The 21,218-nt window shown below is 55.6% G+C and overlaps 2 protein-coding genes across 3 annotated transcripts in view; both read right to left on the bottom strand.

The window, feature by feature from the left end:
* Nucleotides 1-2,949: 2,949 nt before the first annotated feature.
* Nucleotides 2,950-6,411, bottom strand: PHOX2A (paired like homeobox 2A). Of its 2 annotated transcripts, none has more exons than XM_062511862.1 (3): nucleotides 6,201-6,411; nucleotides 4,310-4,497; nucleotides 2,950-3,378 (listed from the first exon to the last, which is right to left on the bottom strand). In XM_062511862.1, the coding sequence occupies exons 1-3, from the start codon at nucleotides 6,406-6,408 to the stop codon at nucleotides 2,950-2,952; spliced, it is 825 nt and encodes a 274-aa protein (XP_062367846.1). In that variant the 5' UTR covers nucleotides 6,409-6,411. The 2 variants fall into 2 exon arrangements, with proteins under 2 accessions (XP_062367846.1, XP_062367836.1); XM_062511852.1 differs by having other exon boundaries at nucleotides 2,950-3,456; nucleotides 6,201-6,408.
* A 3,518-nt stretch (nucleotides 6,412-9,929) lies between these two features.
* CLPB (ClpB family mitochondrial disaggregase) overlaps nucleotides 9,930-21,218 on the bottom strand; it is a 73,762-nt gene continuing 62,473 nt past the window's right edge. Inside the window, exons 10-16 of the mRNA XM_062515370.1 lie at nucleotides 19,436-19,480; nucleotides 17,322-17,483; nucleotides 15,485-15,641; nucleotides 12,487-12,560; nucleotides 11,908-12,027; nucleotides 11,367-11,471; nucleotides 9,930-10,623 (exon numbers count right to left, since the gene is read on the bottom strand). Of these exons, the coding sequence (XP_062371354.1) occupies nucleotides 10,372-10,623; nucleotides 11,367-11,471; nucleotides 11,908-12,027; nucleotides 12,487-12,560; nucleotides 15,485-15,641; nucleotides 17,322-17,483; nucleotides 19,436-19,480 (915 nt within the window). The 3' untranslated portion in view covers nucleotides 9,930-10,371. The remainder of the gene's footprint in view (nucleotides 10,624-11,366; nucleotides 11,472-11,907; nucleotides 12,028-12,486; nucleotides 12,561-15,484; nucleotides 15,642-17,321; nucleotides 17,484-19,435; nucleotides 19,481-21,218) is intronic.

Here is a 21,218-nt window from a genome sequence, read left to right as displayed (position 1 = left end):
ATGGGATGGGATGGGATGGGATGGGATGGGATGGGATGGGATGGGATGGGATGGGATGGCTCAGCCAGCCCCCATAGACAACATTAGGCATAGCTCAGGGCCCCCATCCCCAATTCCTAGGGATCTTGTCCCCACCCTGAAGATCCCATCCCCACTGTAAGGGTTCCTGTCTCCACTCTGGGCATCCCTGTCCCCATCGCAGGGCACCTGTCCCCATGAGGGTCCCTGTCCCCAACATGGATGTCCCACTCCCACCCTGGAATATCCCCATCCCCACTCAGGGGTTGCCTGTCACCATCCCTGGGGGGGTCCCATCCCCTTGCTGCAGGTCCCTGTTCCAACTCCAGAGGATTCTATCCCTACCCTGGACATCATATCTGCACACAAGGGATTCTACCCTCACCGTGATGATCCCTATCCCTGCCCTGGATGTGCTCTCCTCACCCCATGGGTCCCCATCCCCACCTCCAGGGGTTCCATCTCCACCCCAGGTTTCCCTTTCTCCACCACAGGAGTCCCTGTCACCATTCCTGGGGGTCCCATCCCCACCATGGTGGTCCCTGTTCCCACCTTGGGGTTGCTGCCCGCCTCCCCAGGGGTCCCACTCCCACCTTGAGGGTCCATCCCACCCAGAGGTTCCGTCCCCAGGGGTCCTGTCTTCCCCATACTGGGGGTTCCGTCCCCACCTGGATGGGTGTTGTCCCCACCCCCAGCGTTCTGTCCCCACCATGAGGGTCCCATTCCCCACTCTGGGAGTGCCTGTCCCCATGCTAGGTGTCTTGTCCCCAGCCTGGGAATCCTGCCACAGCAGAGCTAGATCAGTGCCTTCCCCCAGAGCCCACCCCACACCACCAGTGCCTCCAGGACATCCCCCTCACTCCCACCCAGTTTCCCCATTAGGTACTTGCTGGGTCTGTCCCCCCCAGAGATTTGTGTTTCCCATGGGGACCACAGGGCCGGCAACCGAGTCTCCTTGTGGGTGCTCAGCCCCAGCTTTGCCAAGTGTCCTTCCAGGAGGGTCCCCAGGGTGGGGGTCCCCAGGCCAGGGGTCCTCCCACTGTGCCTTCCCCACTGCCATGCCACCTCCAGGCTCTCCCTGTCCCCAGGGGGGGATGGGGGTGATGATACCCCCAGACCTCCCAACCCCTCACTCCGGCTGAGATGAAGGATGGGCCAGGCATCCCTGGCACCCCCCAACAACCCCCTCTGTTATTGGGGTGTTTGGTGTGAATTTCCCCCCACTAAACCCCCAGCTCCTGTGTTTGAAGGCATTTGGTAAATCTGGAGTGATTTTTGTCATGTTCATGCAATGGGTGTGGTGGAGCTCTCATGTAGTGAGGCAGGGAAGGGTCTAGGGAGGAGAGCAAGATGGGGAACCAGGGGGAAGAACTGGGTCCCAGCATAACCTGTGACCCCTCCAAGCTGGCTGTACTAGTCCCAGCAAGGTGGGGACCAGGTCCCTTCTCCTTTTCCTGCCTTTCTTGGGTATCTGAGACCACACTCCCAATAGCATGGCATGCTCCTTGTCACTATCCCGATGCCCCCAAGACCTTCATCACCCCTCAGAGGGCCCCTAGAGGCCAGGGGGGTTGTGTGGGGCACCCCGCTCCTCACCCTACTTGTGGGGTCTTGCTGTGAGGTGCCCCCTCAGCTTCCTGCAGCTGCTTGAGGTCTTTAAAGTCAGGAGCACCCCACATAATCCCTGTGGTGCTGGGGGGTCTGTGGCATCGCCTGAGGGGTTCTGGTGGGGTTCAGAGGGTTCAGGGGTGGGGAGTATGCACACCACACCCCCCCCCCCCCCCCCCGCAAGCCCCTGGTGGGGATGGGGGTGCAGCAAGGGCCGAAGGCCAGCAGCAGTGTCAATAAATTAAGTTTAATTTGGATTAGTGGCATTTGCAAACATGGGTAATAAATTACAGAATGGTTAAAAAAAACCAAAACAACGAAACAAAAGTAGGGAATCCACCTCTGGGGGCTGGGCGGAGACACAGGGGGAACAGGGACACATGGATGGGCTGCCAGCATCCTCACCATGCCATGAAGCCCACCAGCACAGCAGCACCGGTGTAGTCGTGGCACCACCCCCGACTTCGGGAACTCTGGGAGTCACTCTGGATTGTGCAGGGGCGGGTGGGGGGTCCCAGCTGCACCTGTGCCAGCTCCAGCGGGAGCACCCAGTCTGCTGCTGGCAAGGGCTCACGGCTGCTCCCAGCCATCCCACTGACTGCTCCAGGGGCTCCATCCCACAACAGCTCCCTGGGAGCACCCCAGCAGTTGTGGTGCCCCGTCCCCAATGGCAACGCCTGCAGCAATGCAGGAGAGTGCTGAACCTCCCAGCCCTGCGTTTCCTGCCCGGAGTCTCGGGGGTGAGGGGTGTGTGTCTCCTTCCTGCCACGGTGCTGCTGGGGGGGAGTCCATGTCAGCAGGCAGGATGTGGGGGAAATCGACCCCTCCCCACGCCGAAGGGCGTCTCCATTGCGGAGTCCCCGGCACTGCCCACCCCGTGGGGCCCCGAAACCCCCCCCCCCCCCCCCATAAAGTGCTTGCTCGCCCCCAGCCCAGCGGCACAGACCAGTGTGGGGGGCGTCTCCTGGGGCGATGCTGGAGCACCCGCAGTGCCGCGGGGAGCCCCACATCTGCCCCCAACCCTGGAGCGTCCCCAGACCCGAAGGCTCTGCCAGGGACACGCTGGCCGAGCACGGGGTGGTGTCCCCCGCCTTGCACCCCCGTGGTCCCGCAGCACCCACGGGTGTCGGCGGGAGCTGCCCCCGCTCCGGGTCCGTCCCATCAGCGCAGGGTCCGGGAGGTGGCGGGGGGCGGTCCCTGCTCCCTCTGCCCGCTCGCTGGAAGCATCGCGGCCGGGTCCGTGGTGGGGGCGGCGGGTGGAGGGTGCAGGGCGGAGGGGGCCAAGGGGGGTTTGGGGGGCAGCCGGATCCGGTGGCTCAGCGATCAGAAGAGGTTTGTTTTGATGCCGTTTGGTTTCCGATGGAAGGAGGAGAGGACGCCGGAGAAGGGTCCCGGCACAGCCTCGGTGGGCTGCCAGGCCTTCAGCAGCTCGGCCGTGTTGGGGGCACCGCTGCCGCCCCCCACCCCTGCCCAGAGGGGTGCCTTGAGGGGCTGGGGGGCATGGCCGGGTCCCAGGGGTGCCCCCGCGCCAGGGCTGGGGCTCAGGCTGCCGCCGGGGCTGCCGATGGCAGCAGCAGGTAGGGACGCCGTGCTGTCGGGGGTCGGGCTGCAGTTGGATTCCTTGGACTCGTCGTCTTCTGAGGAGGAGCGCGGCTCCGACTTCTTCCCGGTGCTGCCGGCGCCACTGGCACCCTTGGCATTGGCCGCACGCTCCTGCTTGCGGAATTTGGCTCGACGGTTCTGGAACCACACCTGGAGGGGATGGAGGGCACGGGAGCACCCCTTGCCACGGTCCCTAGGGGCTCGGGGAGCCCGGGGATGCAGGCAGCCCTCCCAGGCTCCGGGGTGGGCCTCACAACCCTCCATTCCCTCAGGGGAAATGTTTTCCACGACGCCAGAGGGATCCATGCATCCACAATAATGTGGATTTGTGGGGTCGATGAGAGGGTGTGCGCCCCCGTGTTGGCAGGGGAGGGAAATGGGGAGGGGACTCTGTGACACTGCACCCACACCTGCACCTTGTGCAGTCAGAGCCCACCCCACAGCCTACACCCCCCAGCCCCCCATGGCGCCAACAGCGGGGTCACTTCACACACCACCCCCCCGGGGAGGGAGGGGGCCAGGACCCCCACTCCTGTGGGTCCCTACATTCCTATGGGGACAGATGTTCTGACAAAGGGGGTGTCTGAACTCACCGAAGGGGGGAGGTGAAGCCACAAGGTGAGGACACAGAGGGGGATCCCATCCCACAAAGAAGGACCCCACAAAGAGTGTTCTGCATTGACACAGGGTGTCTGCACTCACAGAGGAGGATCCGTACCCACACTGCATTGACACAGGGGACACCTGCACCCACAAAGGGCCACACTCTGTCCTTCTTGGGCTTTCACCAACCTCAAGGTATTTGGGACTGGACTAAATCACTGATGATAGTGACAGTGCTGCGGCACGAACCAATGCCCACACTCTCCTGAGAGCCAGGCTGTGTCCCCGAGCTCCTACCAGAGCAAGGCTGTGACAACAGCGTGTCATTCACTGAATGCGGTAGTGCCAAGGCCAGGTCCCTTCCTGTGGCCCCTCCCAATGCAGGGAGCAGAGCAGCAGCATCCCATGGTCAGGGTCCCTGCTCCGATGCAGCTAGAGCCTTCCACCCCCAGCCCCCTCCTCCCTCCCCAGAGCTGACCTGCACCCGGGCCTCGGTGAGGTCGATCTTGAGGGCCAGCTCCTCGCGGGTGTAGATGTCGGGGTAGTGGGTCTCGGCAAAGACCCTCTCCAGCTCCTTCAGCTGCGAGCTGGTGAATGTTGTCCGGATCCGCCGCTGCTTCCTCTTCTCGTTGATTCCCGACGGGTCCGAGAAAAATTTGTAGGGAACTGGGAGGGAAACAGGGAATCAGTACGGCTGGCACAGCAGGAGGGATTTGGGGCACACTGGGGGACAGCGAGGCAAGGGGCATCAGGCAGGGATGGACCAGGAAGAAATGGACCGAGAAGGAATGCACCAGACATGAGACAGGGATGGATCAGGCAAGGATGGATCACGTAAGGGACACTGGTCAGGGATAAATGAACCGGGAAGGATGAACTGGGTAGGGGTGAACTGGGAAGAGAAGAACAGGGCAGGGAAGGATTGGGCAAGGATCGCGTAGGAAGAAATAGACGGCGAATACATAAACGGGCAGGGGATGCACTGGGCAGAGGAATAGGTAAAGGATAGGTGAACCAGGAAGGACGAAATGGGCTGGGGTGAACTGAGAAGGGGTGAACTGGGCACGATGAACCAGGCAGGGCTCCGCGGGCGGGGCGGGAAGGACGAGGGCAAGGCTGGATCGCGGCCCCTGCTGCGCCCCCGGCCCCGTTCGTTCTTTCGTTCGGCGGGACGCGGTGCCCCGGGGCAGGAGCAGGGCTGGGGGGGCAATGCGGTGCCTCGGGGCAGGAGCAGGGCTGGGGGGGAAATGCGGTGCCGGTGCGGATGGAGCGGCCGGTCCCAATCGGCAGCTCCTTCGTTGTCGGCACAAACACGGGCAGCGCCTCCTCAGTGGCAACGAATGTGGAGCGGGGAGTGGGGTTCCAGCGGTGAGGACCTTCCCCAGGCCCGTTGTGGGGCCGCCACAGCTCCAGGGATCCTCGGGGATCCCCGGCAGTGCTTGGGAGGGTTCGTCCCCACCGGCGGCGGCGAGCGGGGAGAGCCGGGACGGGGGGTGGTAGGGACCGAGCCAGGCAGGGCCAGCCTGGGCTTTGGGCACCGGCAGCACCAGAAACCGGCGGGACCTAGCACCGACAGTGCCAGGAATCGGTAGCACCGGGAATCGATGTCATAGGGAACTGATGGCACCGAGGACCGACGGCAGCCCTTACCGACGGCATCGAGCCTGACAATGCTGAACACCGGCGGGAACGGGCAGCACCGGGCGGCACTAGTGCCAGCGTGCACTGACGGTACCGAGAACCGACAGTACTGGGAACTTGCAGGAACGGGCACTGGCGGTACCGGGAACAGACGGTTCCCGTAACCGGCGGCATCGAGCACTAACGGTGTTGGGCACTGGGGTCACCAGGAACCGATGATACCGGTCTGCAACGGTACCTGGAACCGATGGTTACTAATCCTGACAGTGCCGGGCGCCAGCGGCACCAGGAACTGGCAATAACGGGCACTGTCGGCACCGGGAACCGATGGAATCGGGCGCCGACAGCACCGAGCACTGACGGTACTGGACAACAACGGTTCCGGGAATTGGCGCTATCGGGCACCGGCGCTACGGGGAAGCGGCAGTCATGGGCACTGTCGGCATCGAATCCTGACAGTACAGGGCAGCGGCGGCTCCGGGAACCGACAGTATCGGGCACCGACGGCATTGAGCACAGACGGTACAGGAGACCGACGGCTCCGGCAACCGATGGCACCGAATCCTGACATCACCGGCAGCCGCCGGTCCCGAGCCCCAGCGGCCCCGGTCCCCCGCCATCTCCTATTCCTGCCAGCCCCGACGGCGCGGCTTCCTCACACGCGTCCAGGGGCTGCTCGGGGAGTGCCCCTGGCGGCTCCCGGCGGGTCTGGGGTCCCTCTCCCTTACCTGCCGAGTAGGGCGAGGGCTGGTGGTCGCGGAGGGCACCCAGGGCGCAGCTGGCGGAGGCGAGGGGGGCGCAGGCGGGCGCGGGCCCGAAGCCCCCCCGCATGGGGCTGTACTGGAAGGAGCCCGCCTGGCTGCAGGGGCTGAACTCGTAGCTCGCCTCCATGGCGGCCACGCAGGACTCGTAGGAGTTGAGGTAGGAGTAGTCCATGGCGAGCACGGTGCGGCCCCGGCTGCCGCCCGCCCGTCCCCGCCGCCTCCTGCCCGCCGGGCCCCCGCCCGCCCCCGCCGCCGCCGCCCCGGCCCGTTAATATACCGGCGGGGGGAGCGCGGACAAAGGCTGCGCTCGCCGGGGGCTTTTGCATGACAATATCTCCCGGGGACGGCGGGAGCGGGCGGAGCCGACACCCCCCTCCCCTCAGCCCCCCGCCCCCCTTAACCCTTCGTGGGCGCAAGCACCCCCCACCTCGGCCCGACTCCGGCAGCCGCTACTTCGGGGCGGGGGTAGGGGGGGAGCGGCCCCTGGGCACCCCCTGGAGCAGCACTCGGCGGGCCCGCTCTGGGACCAGCTCTCGGACCTTCCTCCCGTGTCCGCATCCTTCTATATCATACCTGTCCCTATCGCCATCCCATCCCGATCCCCATCTCCCTCCCTGTCGCCGTGCCGTGCCGTGGCATGCCTCTGGGGCTGAGCATCCCGGGGGCAGGAGGGCAGCAACGCCACCCCACCCCATCCCTGGGTGCCCTCCACCGTCCCCGGGCGCATGGGGAAAGCAGGCGTCTGTGGAAGGGTGCTCGGTCCTACCCCTCTCTCCTCGGGGGGCTCTGGTCTTTGCAATCCCCCTCCCCAGTTTTCAGCCCGGATGAATTTCAAAGCACCCCACCCCCCCCACACCCCTGCGGGAACCAAGGCGAAGGCTTTCGCCCCTTTCAGCGGCACCAGAGGGGGATGTGGGGAGAGGGATGCGGGAGGATTTGGGGAGGATTTGGCGGGATTTGGGACATTTTCAAGACAAACACTTTCACTAAAGAGGATTTAAAAGTCTAATTGTGCCTAATGAAGGGCTTTGGGTCTCCCAGGGGACTGGGGGGCCGGGGAAAGAACGGGCCTTGGTCCTGTGGGATCGCTTCGAACCGGTCTTGCCCCGTGTCCTTCCCTGTATTCAGCCCCGCATCCTGTCCCACCTTCTCCCCGGTATTCTTGTCCCATCTCTCCTGTCCTAACCTGCGTCCTTCCCCACTTCCTGCCGTGAATCTTGCCCTGGGTTTTGCCCCATATCCAGTCTTGTATCCTGCCCCACATTTTGCCCCATCTCCCTCCCTGTCTCTTGGCCCATGCCCTGCCATCTGTCCTGCCCTATGCCTTGCCCGTCCTGCATCCTGCCCCACATTTCAAGCCACAAAGGGTCCTGCTCCGTCCTGGACTACCGTTCCCTGGGAACTGGCCCCGGCTGGTCACCTCTGTCTCCGCTCCCCCGCCCGAGCCCCCGGGCCCCGGTGGGTGCTGGTGTTGCCCCCCCCCGCGCCCATCCCAGCTGCGCGGCCGAAGCGGGCAGGTTGCTAAACAAGTTAATTCGATCAGGGCGTGGGGCTGGCGCGGAGCGAGGCCCCACTGTCGGGCTGCTGGAGCTGTGAAAAGTTAATTCAATTAAGTTTTCCCTCTAAACTAATTAGGCAGCAATCTGCCACGCAAGGAGCTGCTGGTGCTACCCAGAGCCGGGGAGAGCCGGGAGGGCGAGGAGGAGGAGGGAGATGCAGGGGGAGAGCAGAGGGAGGAGAACATGGAGGGGAGTGGGATGGGGCGCAGCTGGAGGGTAGAGCCAGGGAGCTGTCCTGCGCCCCGCGGCTCCCGTGGGATTTGGATGGTCCCTGCGGACTGTGATGGATGAAGGGAGATGGGTGCTGGCAGTGGCCCAGCCACCGAATAGGGGGCGTGAGTCCCCCTGCCCCCAAAATAAGGAGCATTGACAGCAAGGAGGGCTGGGCACGGTGGGGGAGATGGGGACAGGATCCCCCATCACTCCATCCTATTGTGTGCTGGGAGCTGTCTGTAGGCTTGGACCTATGTCCATGTGCCTGGATGGATTGGATTCCTTCCAGGGCTTGTCAGGGGGGCTGATGGGACCCTCTCCAATGGGACTCCTTATGATAGAATGGCTCCAAAGGGACTGTGCTGATGGGACACCTGTGTGATGGGGGACTCCTTCCCATGGGACCCCTTTGATGGGTGGACCCCCTCTGATGGGACCCTTCTGCAGGATCCCCTCTGATCACACCCCAGCTTTAGCCCCAGCTTAGTTGGGACGATAGCACCCACCTCATCACTGCCATATCTCCCACACTCTCCAGCCTTCATTGTCCATGGAGTCCCCCAGGTTATGTGTCAGGGGGAGCCCCCAGCACCACAGCTGCTCCCAATGGTGCTGGAGGCCTCTGTCCACTGCCACATTGTTCGTGGGGACAAAGCTGGGGTGCTTCAAGGTGTCCTGAGCCCCCATGCTAGAGGCACCCTCTGCCCTGACTGGATCAGGTGCCAGCATGCGGCTCAGATGCTGGGAACTGAATGTGTCTGGCACAGCCAAAGAGGATTCTTCCTCCAGATCTCATGCTCCCAGGCACTCTTCCTGGCAGTGGAAGCCCATGTACCTGTGTTGGCAACAAGAAAACCACCTCAAAGGGTTGATCAGAGTCCATGTGGCCATGGGTCATGCCTGCGGGGCTATGATCCATGGGGCTGGCACAGCTTGGTACAGTGGGATGTGGCATAGCATAGTGTGACCTGGCACAGCAGGACATGGCACAATATGGCATGGCACAGTGCAGTGGCACGGCGCAGTGTGACGTGATGTGACCCAGCACAGTGTGGCATGGCAGGGCACACCTGTACCCTGTGGACAGCCGAGCACACACCTGAGGGCACAGCCCAGTGAACAGCTGTGCTCACGAGGTGCACACCCACACACACATGTACGTTACACCTCCGTGCTTCCATGCACACACACGCACACGCATGCACACCTCAGTGCACACCTCAGTGCACCTGTGGAAGTGAATCTGACCTTGGGAGGCTCCAGCAGAGCCTGGTGACACTCCCAAACCCTCCAGGGATGGGATCCCATTCCAGCCCTGGCATTAAGCCAGGAAAAAGCTACTGGGATAGGAAGTGGGTTCAAGGAATCACCCACCAAACCTCCTTGTATCCCCTGAAGACAAGAACCAGTACCAGAACCAAACTGTCCTGGGGACATCAGGGTAGGGCAACAATGGGATGGGGATCCTGTCTGCATCCCAAGAGACAGTGACTTGGGGCTCATTAATCCTGGAAGGGTTTGATTTCCATATGCATTTCATGTTCTTCTCTTCAAAACCCATGTCTGGGGTGGCCCCAGTAGTGACCATGTCTCCTTTTCCACTGAGCAGCTCCCCGAAGGAGTCCCCGTGGGGAAGCCACAACCTCTGTGTCCCCCAGCTTGAACAGCTTGAACAGCTCAGTTCTGCCTGAGATATTAAGTATTTATTAGAAGAAGGTCATGAGAAAAAGATTCAGCAAGGGGTTTGCACCAAAATGTCGCCTGGCTGGGCTGGGGAGATGTGGCAGTGAGTCCCAGCTCCCAGTGGTGTTCCCCACTCTTGGTGACATTCCTGGCTCCTGCTGATGAGCAGAAGACCCAGGAGTGCCCTGGGATCAGGATGGTGGTCTCAACAGCTGCTCCTTCTGGGGACACAAAGGGCTGGATGCGCATAGCGTGTTTATTGCCATAAAGAAACAGGGACAATACAGAACAAGTGTTCGGTGCCTTTTACACTCACACTCAGTTCCCATTCCACACCTTGCCAGTTCAGCTAACCCAGCCAGCCCCCTCCCACGGGAATGACAAATTCATCCCAGCTCCTGCATGGTCCACAATTTGCTTCCCCCTTCCTTAAAAAACTCCAACACCCTGTGAAACCCCAGGACCATCCACTGACCCATCTCTGAACGGCACCAGGGCACCTTGTCACCCACAGCTGCACCCCTAGAGCCCTTCACGCCCATCCTGGGGCAGCTCCTGCCCATATCTGTGTCTGTGCCTCTGTCCATCCCCAGCAGTGGCAGGACTGTGGCCCTGCCCTCTCTGACAGCTCACTCCAACTCCTGGGGTATTTTATTGTCACTGTGAGCGCCCAGCGCTGCCTACAAGAAGTAAGTGATGTTTTCAGGGTTCAGTGGTGCCTGGATCTCCAGTTTTCGGGCCTTGCTGTCCTTCTCTACAATCTCCAGCCGCAAGGTTGGAGCCTTGGATTTTTCTGGGCTGGAGGAAGACCCCTCTGTGGTTTTCAGCAGCTGCTTGTCAGAATCCTCCACGGTGATCCTGAGGGTGCAGCCCCGTGGCAGCAGGTCCTGCTCGTAGGCAGCTGCCAGCTGGTTCACCACACGCCGCTCCACCTGAGGGACAGACCAGATCCTGACAGGAAAACTCTGTGGAAAGCCTCCCATGGAGATGGCCAGCTCCTCCCCACCCTCAGGTAGTGCAAAATCACGCAACCTTTTCTTTATCCCACTTACTCCCCGTCTCTGAAGTTTGGGTGCGCCACTTCCTCCCCCAGACCACAGACATATCCCCAGAGATGAGGACAGTCAGACCCACACAGTCATAAAATCATGGAAGGGTTTGGGTTGAAAAGGACTTTTTGAAGTTTGTTAACATTTCATACCCCCCTGCCATGGGCAGGTTGCTCCAAGCCACATCCAACCTGGCCTTGAACGCTTCAGGGATGGGGCTGCCACAGTTTCTCTGGGCAACCTGTGCCAGGGCCTCACCACCCTCACAGGGAAGAATTTCTTCCCAATATCCCATCTAACCCTGCTCTCTTGCAGTTTGAAGCCATTCCCCCTCCATTTATTACTCCAGGCCCTTGTCCAAAGTCCCTCTCCAGCTGTCTTGGAGCCCTTTTAAGCACTGGAAGGGGCTCGAAAGTGTTCACGGAGCCTTCTTTTGTTCAGTTTGAACACCCCCAGCTCTCCCAGCCTGTCTCTGCAGCAGAGGGGCTACAGCCCTCAGAGCATGTCCATGACATCCTCTGGATTTGCTTCAGTGACTCTATCTCTCTTTTGATGCCTTTCCAATGCTGGGTCTCCCATCGGAGGTGACAATACAAACTTTACCCCAACTTCCCTCGTGCCTTCACCTCGTGTTTGATGGAGCGGGCACCATAGTGAAGGTTGTAGCCATCAGCCAGCACGTCCATGACCTCCCTGTCCCACAGCAGTGTGATGTTGTGCCTTGCCTTGGCCTTCCAGGGGGGAGGGGAGGAAAAGAAGAAGAATTATGGATGTCCCCCAGCAAGCCTGGCACTCTTCTCCTTGAGCAGCAAGGATGCTGCCCTGTAGTGCTGAGAAAGAACGAGCTCCACCAGCCCAGGTCTTCCACAACAAAGGGACCCCAAAATCCCATTTAGCCCCCAGAGAGCTCAGATGTGCAAAGACAAATCAGAAAAATGATGTCTATGAAGTCAACCTGGAGCTCATCCCTCCTCCAGTCCAAGAGGAACCGTCTCTGCTGCTCCCAGAGGTCCCAACTCTCCCCAGCACCCCAGGTTCAACAGGTTGTATGATGATGGTAAAGATACACATCACTATGTATCTTTACCCCAGGACAAATGCTCTGTCAGGGATTTCTTCCAGAGTTATTCTGAGAAGTCTCCTCTAAAGCCACTGATTTTTTTTTACCTTTTTGGCCCAAAAACTGAGCTCCTTGTTGACCAGCTGGATGAGCTCCGAGTGGCAAAAAGGGAGAAAATACACAATTTCATTGATCCTCCCCAAGAATTCGTCCCGTCTGAAGTGAGCCTGCAGGGACAAGGGAGGAGGTCAGCAGGGAGAGGGATGGTGACCCTGATCGGAGCAACAGTGAGAGTGGCATTGCAGAAGGAGCTCCCTAGGGATCATCCCACCTTCCACAGCTCCCAGCAGCCATCCAACCCCCATGCCATGGAGCTGGACAGCATCCTGAGATGCTTCAGAAACATCCTAAAGAAACTGAAGGTCATGGGGATGTCACTGCAGTCAGGTTTTCCTGAGAGAGCAGAGAACCCCCAAATCACACTGCGGCACTTTCTGTCCTGTGTCCCATTCCCACCATGCATCGTGGCTCCACTTCAAGAGTAAAGAAGCTGTGATTTATTTTTGCTGAGTTCTGATGTCTCCAACATTTTTAGTGGGGTTACGTCCATTCTCTCATAGCTGGGAGAGAAACACAGGGAAGGAGTCCGGAACCCAAAACATGAGCCATGAAAACACCATCCATACCTTCAAGATGGGGCGAATAACCTTTTCCTTGAACTGCTTGGAAATAGTGATCTTGTCGGTCATCTGGACATCCTCTGGAAGAGAGGTGGATGGAGGGTGTCAGTAGGGACAGTGGCTTCACCTCTGTCTGGATGAGCTGGAGCTGAAAGCAAGGAAGGGTCTGGGGGTACTGCAGGACAGGTCTAGGACCTCCACATGTGCCAGCAGTTTGCTTTGGCAGCATGGTGTCCCTACACCTGGCACTGTGGACAGCAGTTCTGGGTCCTGTGGTGCTCCAGGGGAACATCCTATACTGATGTGGCTTCCTTGAAAGGCCAAAGAGCCCTGGTTCCATCTCTGCTCCCTGCTCTGTGCCCACAGGAGCTGCTCCCAGAGGTTTTGGGAAGCTGAAGTGCCCAGCTGGGTTCCACAGCAGCTGATGACCTGACATACAGAGTACACTGGCCCTCTGAGGCTGTGAGCACTGGAAGAGCCTGCAGCCTCTCCAGCAAACACCAAACTCATGCTCAGTGTGCCTGCGACACTGCTCAGGCTGCAGTCTACTTCCCTCTGCTGACTGCAGATGGAGCCAGGGTCTGGCTGCTCTCAAATCCTGGCTCCCAGCCACTCTGGATGCTTGGCTGCAGCATCACCTTCTTCCTCTCACTGCTGTCTTCCTCTTTGTCTTTATCATCCCAGTTCTTCCCACTGCTTCACCCATTCCGCACTCATTTGCCTCCATGTGCTGTTCTACACCAGGGTGCTCACAGCGAGATAGATTCCTGTGCTCTGGATTAGATCCTGGCACACAGGACAGGGCAGGGGACACAGACCCATGCTGGGACATGCTGGGACCTGTCCCAGCTTTGCAGCCTTGATGAAGATTGCTGCCCCTCACCAGCAGTGGCAGAAGGGGTTCTCAGAAGGGGTTCTCTCCACTGGATAGGTAGTTTAGGTTGGAAAAACCCTCTGAGATCATTAAGTCCAAGCATTCCCTCAGCACTACCAAGCCCATCACTAAACTGCATCCCCAAGTTCCCCATACTTGGATGGGGAACTTTCAAATCTCTCTAGGAATGGGAACTCCACCGCTGCCCAGGGCAGCCGGTGCCAGGGCTGGACAACACTTTTGGGGAATAAATTTTTCCAATATCCAACCTAAGCTCTCCTGGCATAAATTGAGACTCTTGTCCTTGTTTCCTCTTGTCCTGTCACTTATCTGGAAGAAGAGACTGGTGCCCACTTGGCTACATCCTCTGTTCAGGCAGCTGTAGGGAGTAAGGAGGTTCCCCCTAATGCCCAAAGTGGTGCAGGGTGCTCTGGAATCACCTTATCCAGGTCCAACCCCTCTCTCTTGGGCAGGGATGCCAATAAGTCCCAGTGTTTTGGTAGAGGAGAGCTGGAAAGGCAGAGGAGCCAGCACTGGTACCAGCATTCCCACTTCCCACATGTAGTATCTGCTGCTGCCACCGGTAGATGCAGAGCATACTGGGGAAGCTGCTCCTTCCCTTTATCTTCCCATTTATCTGCCTGCCAGGCACTTTAGTGACCTCCTGCCCACGGCATCTCCACCCTGAGAGCTCAGGAAATGGGCAGGAGCTCCCTGAAACCCAATTGAGGGCAGCTGCTGTGCCCAAATGCCCTCCCCAGCTCCTCTCCTGCTGCAGCTGTACTGTCCCAGAAATTAAAATTCAATGCTCTCCTCATTGAGCAGGGAAACATTTGGCATTTTCAAATGTTATTCTGGAAAGTTCAGTTGACAATGTGTTTTGTCCTTTACCCAGCCTGATTGAAGTTTAAAGATTCTGAATTAAGCCAGTGTCGACAGCCACTTCTCCAAAGTAAAAGGGAAAGAGAGTAAAAGGAAGAGAGAGTAAAAGGGAGAAAGGAGCTGCAAAATAGATTTGATGCCAAAATTCAACATTTTTTCCTGCTGCTGTGGAGCTGATGCAGGAACATGGTGTATCTGAGATGGCACAGGCTGCTGGATACCTTGAGAAAGATGTGGCATTCAGACAATTAAGATCATAAAAGCCCCAAAGTATGTTTTTTAAGACTGATGAGAAAAGAAGGGATGCAGTCACAGTCCATGGCTTCCTGGTTATCCACAGGCACAGCAGCATCTGATGGAAACAGGCTTTCCCTCTGCTCTGTGTGACAAATACTGCCTAAAAGGGCCAGTCCCTAGTGTTAGGTTCACCATTCATCTGTGTATCCTCAGAGTTACCAGCAAAGGCACTGGAGGATGCACATCAAGTGCAATTTTCAATTTTCAATCTCAGAGACTACCCTTGTTCTCATTCCCCTTTTATTACCTAATTCACATTTTGGGAAATTTTTCTCCAGAAGCCTGATATGTGAGGCCAGGACTCTCATTCCACGGGGAAGTAAAATTCACTAAGCTCAGTCCTTTTGGGAAGGACTGAGAGGAAACAAAACTTTTCATCTTTCATATGAGCACCTGAATCAACCAGTCTTTTGCAGGAAGCATTTGGAAGGGTGCCAAAAAAAGAGAGAAAGGTGAGTTGATAAATAGAATCAGGGAATCACATCAGAGTTGGCATTGAGAGGGACCTCAAAGACCATCCAGTTCCAATCCACCTGCTCTGAAATCCTCATTATTTTACATTGCATCCTTCAGAGGAAGAGTGCATCTTTCAGGCTCTGTCCAACCTCTCAGCTTTTCTCATCCTATACTCACTTCCCTGTAGTCACTTTCCTGTACTCACTTTCAGGCCAGGTTGGATGGAGCAACCTAGTCTAGTGGAAGGTGTCCTGGCCCATGGCAGGGGGCTGGAATGGGATGGTCTTTAAAGTGCCTTCCAATCCAAACCCTTCTGGGATTTTGTAACTTCCTGTCAGAGGAACATTCCCAAGTCATGTGGACCAGTTAGGACCAGTGGAGAGGGGACTGAAGGGTCTGGGTGTACCCCTTACCAAGGGATGGTTGAGCTGATGTCAAAGTTGTGTTAGGAAGGAGGGAGTTTCTTTAGGGATTTGAAGATTGAAACTCCAGTACCTAAGTTTTCTGCGATCCTTTTCTTGCTCATCTCCATGGCCTCTTGCCGGAGCTGCAGTGCATGCTCTGCAATCTCCTCACTCGCCACGTTGGAGGTCATGATGAAGATGGCATCCTTGCAGTCAATGGTCTTCCCCTTCCCATCTGTCAACCTGCCCTGCAACAACAGTAAGATGACACCAGCCATGTCAGCAGGTGTTGGAGGACATAGCCAAAACACAAGGAGTCACAAGGAGTAAGATCATGGGTCCTTTTTCTCCTCAGAGTGGGTTTAATTTTGAAGGGATATCCAAGGACTGAGGTGGAAGGAAACAAGGATGAGGTTGGAGAAATCCTTGTCTCTCCATGAGCGGCAGGAATTTCTCCTGCACATGGTCCCAGCCTGCCCAGGACAGAATTGATGGAAGCGCTGGGAGATGCCTTGCCAGGAGGAGCGTTGGGCCAGTCCATGTCCTTGTCCAGACTGCAGAGAAGGAGGCACTTCTCACTCTCTATAGCTCCCTGACAGGAGGTTGGATCTGGGACAGGGGTTTGGTCTCCTCCCAGGTTAACAAAGGACAGGACAAGAGTAAATGGCCTCAAGTTGCACCAGGGAAGGTATAGGTTGGATATCAGGAACTATTTCTTCCCTGAAAATGTTGTCCAGCCTCTGCACAATCTACCAAGGGCAGTGTTGGAGTCCCCATCCCTGGAGGGATTTAAAAGCTGTGTGGATGTGGCATTTAGGTTTAGTTATGGGCTTGGCAGTGCTGAGGGAAGGGTTAGACTTGATGGTCTCAGAGGGCTTTTCCAACCTCAACGATTCCATGACTATGTGGCTGCCCACACGTCACTCCTCAGCCATTGACCCTCTGCCTACCTTCCTGTGGTAGTTCTAGGTCTGACACAAGCCCCAGGCTCAGATCAGCACTCATGCTAATGCTAATCCTAACCCTGCCTGTGGCTGTGGTTTGGGCTGGGCAGAGCCCACAAATAAACATGTTATGGCTGTAATGGAGTGACCTGAGTAGCAGAGCTCCTCATCCCTGTGGGATTGATTACCTGGAAAACCAGAGCTGCCCAGCACACTGCTGCAGAGGCATCAACCCTCAGCCCCCAGACCAATCCAGGAACCTTTCCAAAGCACCACTGCTCTTGATTAATAATATAAAAAAGAGAGGGAAATAAGGAAAAAAAGCACCATCTCCCCAGGCTGTTTCTTTCCTCAATCCATCTCCAACAGCAGAGATCCAGCACAATGACACAAATCCTTGTTGGGTGCTTGAGATTAACATTTGGGTTATTGCCGTGTCAAGTGCCTGGTACAGGAATTGATTTCACATTGAACTGCTCCTGTGATGATCTATGCAAGAAAAATGGTGTTATTAATCCTTACAAGAAAAACAAAAAACCCTTTAAAACCTTCCGGCATGTTGGCCTGGAGTTTGGTGGCTTCTGAGGACAGAATGGGATCTTCAAAATCAACCAGACAGCTGGAGAATGACTTCAGACAAGGGCCTGGAGTGACAGGATGCAGGGGAATGACTTCACACTGCAAGAGGGCAGGGTTATGAGATATCAGGAAGAAATTCTTCCCTGTGAGGGTGATGAGGCCCTGGCACAGATCGCCCAAAGAAGCTGTGGCTGCCCCATCTCTGGAAATGTTCAAGGCCAGCTTGGATGGGGCTTAGAGCGACCTGGTCTAGTGAAAGATGTGCCTGCCCATGGCAGGAGGTGGACTAGATGTGCTTTTAAGGTCCCTCCCAAACCAAACTCTTCCATCTGTCATCCCTCTCACCCCTCACTGTCACCTTCTGCATGTCCCTTGTGTCGACTCTAACCTAAAATGTGGATTTACCTCATCAAACAGCTGCAGCATGATGGTGAGCACATCAGGGTGGGCTTTGTCCACCTCGTCGAAGAGCACCACAGCATTTGGGCACTGCCTCAGCTTTTTGGTGAGCTGTCCACCCTCTTCATGGCCCACATAGCCCGGCGGTGAGCCAATGAATTTTGCCACCTGGAAGGAAGGAACAGGAAAGATGAAGGCTGATCCATGGACAATGGAAATTAAGCCCTTCTGCTAGCTCCTCAGGCCACCACCACTCTTTGCTGCTGACAAAGCAAGTTCTGTGTTCTTTGTGACACCTACCACACCCAAAATCAGCTTAATAAGCAACAATTAAGCAAATAAGGATTGAGCAATTCCCTGCCTTGAGCTCAAACAAGCAGAATCCAAGGAGCAGGCATGAGCAGCATAAGCACCAGCCCTGCTTTGCTGTGCAGTGTCTGAGCGACCTGTTCCAGATGTCCAAGACCTATTTTCAGTCCTTTTAGCCTTTTTAAGAGCAAGGATTCAAAGGATTCTGAGTGGCAGGTGCTTCTGGTGCAGAATCAAAGCCACAAATAAAATACTTTTCCTATGTCATCACTTCTTCACACAGTGTTTGTTTTTGTTTTTGTTTTTTTTTTTTTTTTGTTTGTTTGTTTTGTTTCGTTTTTTAACGTTTAGAAATTGAGAAGATTATATAAAATAGTATTTCTGACAACAGGAAAGTTTTGGCAAAATGACAATTTTTGACACACAGTCTGGTGCATCTTACATCTACCCATGTCTGAGTGTCATCTGAAGTCACAGTCTGATACCACAGAATTGTGGAATGGTTTGAGTTGGAAGGAACTGTGCAGTGCCAGCCCTGCTGCCATACATAGGGACACATGCCACTGCACCAGGTTGCTTCAAGCCCCATTCAATCTGGCCTTGAACACTTCCAAGAATGGGGCAGCCACAGCTTCACTGGGCAACCTGTCCCAGTGTTTTACCACTTTCATTGTTAGGACTTTGCTGCTTTTTAGAGACACAGAGCCCTCCAAAGGGATTTGGGACCCCCTCAGCTCCAGGGGTGACCTTGTCAAGGGTCACAGAAAACTCGGCACCTTGGACCTCCTGTGGCACCAGAACTGGGCAGAAGATATGATGGGAGGGATGGACTTGGCACCACTGTCCTGTGTTCTGCTGGATTCTCCCCCTTTCCTCCATGGAAGGTAGGCTGAGTCAATGGTCCCACACTGGACTTAGCAGTGTTTTGGGGATAAGGGGTTTGAGGTAAACTGTGCCTGCCTGGGCATTAGTAGGTGATGAACAGCATGTGGCTGTGGGTTTTCATGCACAAGATGATCCTTTGGATTCCAACATCCCTTCTCAGCTGCTCCCTCCCCAAGGGCTGACCCCACCCCAAGGGAACTCACAGCACTGGACACATATTGTTAAAGTTTTCCTTGCTCTTTGGTCTCTATTCCTAATTTGCCTCAATGTCTTGGTTCCAGCCAGGACAGGGTTGACTTTTGCAGTAGCCAGGAGGAGCAAGGCTTGGACCTGGAGGATATTCTATCTTACTTCATGTAATTGCTAGGAGGAGAGGGAAAGGAGTCTCTTCTGGGGAGAACGGGCTCCTTCTGGTCAAATAAGAGCAGCAGAAGGATGTGGAGTAACCTTGAAGTCGCCAGTTCTGAGCTGGAGGGTGTGGCTGTGGCTGGGTTGGGTCAGTGAGCATTTTGCATGTGAATCACTCTCTCTCTCTCTCTCTTTTACATACTTTTGTTATTAATATTGTTGCTTGTTTGTTTTCTTATCTAATTTCTGTTTCCAGTAAATTTCTCTTATCTCAACCCATGGCCTTTACATTTTGAACCTCCAGTTCTCTCCAGCCTACTTCTGTGGGGAGGGACAAAGGGATATGGGGAGTGAGTGAGTGTCTCCTGGCTTGGATTGTCTCAGTGGGAGCACTAACCTGGGGAACACCATGCCTAAACCACAACTCTCAAGGTTGCTTTCTGGCAGTTTACTTGCAATTTAATGCACACCTTGGAGCAACTCCTGTTGTTCTGCTGTGCTCCCACCCTGACACACCAAAATGCCCATTTTTTCTGGATTAAATTTGAAGCTGCTCCCTTCAGAGCCCATTTACTGACCTCATGCCTCTCCTGGAACTCCGACATGTCCAGTCTGATGAAACCCTGCAAGAGATTTAGGGTGAGATTTGATCAATCTGCTCACTGCCAGAGCTGGTGTAGTACTGACAGGGCTGAAATTTTCTAAATAAAATAGATATTTTTGTGGTTCAGCTTCTTAGAAATCAATCACAAGAAGAATGCAACACCCCTCTACAAATATCCAGCAAAAATCATAAAGTTGAGGTGAACTGGACTTGTGGGTGATCACCTGAAACAGAGAATAGTGTTAGAGAATTTATAGCTTCTACCCAAGTTTCCATTTTGCACATGAAAAGCTGATGATTCCCTGTGGGTACTGAATATTGTGATCATGGAGCTGTAATCCACATCCTAGATGGGAAAAGAAAAGAAGGGAAGGAGAGGAAAGGGGAGGGAAGAGGAATATTTCAGTTGGAAAGGACCTACAGTGATCCTCTCACCCAGCTGACCAAGAAGAAGCCAAGCCTGAACTTCCCTGCATCATCCTGGACATAGTCAACCAGATATAACCACTGTCCATGATGGAGAAGGAGACACATCTGGGAATACATCTCATCTGGCTGGACATGTGTACATGACACACACATGGACACCATCACCTGGGGATCCCAGAATTAGAGAACAGAATCACTGAACTATTTGGGTTGGAAAAGCCCTCTGAGTCAACAGAACTAAACTGTTCCCCCAGCACTGCCAAGCCACCACCAACCCATGTCCCCAAGTGCCACATCCACACATCTGTTAAATCTCTTCAGGGATGGGGACTCCACTGCTGCCCTGGGCAGCCTTTTCTAGAGCTGAATAGAAAAAAATTTCCCTGATATCCAACCTAAACCTCCCTTGTTGCAATTTGAGGCAGTTTCCTCTAGTCCTGCGATTTGTTACCCAGGAAAATAATGGAATCAGAAAATGGTTTGCGTTGGAAGGGACCTTTAGGACTACTCCATTCCAACCCCCCTGCCATGGGGAGGGACACCTTCCACTAGACCAAGTGGCTCCAAGCCCCATTCAACATGGTTTTGAACACTTTCAGAGATCTCTGAAAAGCTCTCTGGGCAAAATATTCCCATGCACTAATTTCCCTTAAAATATCTACAAACTGCCCAGGGCAGAGCGAGATGGAAAAAACTGACGCTGTCTTGCAGATGAAAGGGAGACAATTCCAGATTTTCCTTTCTTAATCCATCAGTTCCTGTGAATTGCTGCCCCTCATCAGAGCCTATGGGGGGAATGACCCCCTCTCATCCCTCGTTAGGGCACCAAGGGCTGAGATGGTTCATTACTAATAAATCCCAGATTCCTGCTGCTATCAAATTAACATAACACTCAGGGTTTAACTGATTTCCCCACTGGATGTCTGGCCATAGAGCAGTTCTGTGTGTGGGATTAGGGATGAAGGTGCTTGAGATACAGGATTTATGGTTTCTGGAAGGCATTTATAGAGGCATGAGGAAAAGAAACCAGAACAGCTGTTTTTATAGTTGGTTCGAGTTTGGTCCTTCTACATGTGTTGCTGCATTTTGTGTCCATCCTCCACTGCTGGAGGATATGGGGAAGAGGGATTCATCTACACACAGTTCCACTTGTTTTTCCTTCTCTTCCCTGGCTCCATGTGGAAGAGAGTTAAGCACCTCTTACAGGTAGGCAGAAGCTTAAGTGTGAAACATGGAAGAGAATGTAATGTAATAAACTGGAATGAAATGGAATAGAATAGACAGACTGGAATAGAATAGATTGGAATGAAACAGAATAGAAAGAACAG

The sequence above is a fragment of the Cinclus cinclus genome, chromosome 2 (assembly GCF_963662255.1).
Source record: "Cinclus cinclus chromosome 2, bCinCin1.1, whole genome shotgun sequence".
Classification (NCBI taxonomy): Eukaryota; Metazoa; Chordata; class Aves; order Passeriformes; family Cinclidae; genus Cinclus; species Cinclus cinclus.
This window is presented reverse-complemented; position numbering and strand designations above follow the sequence as displayed.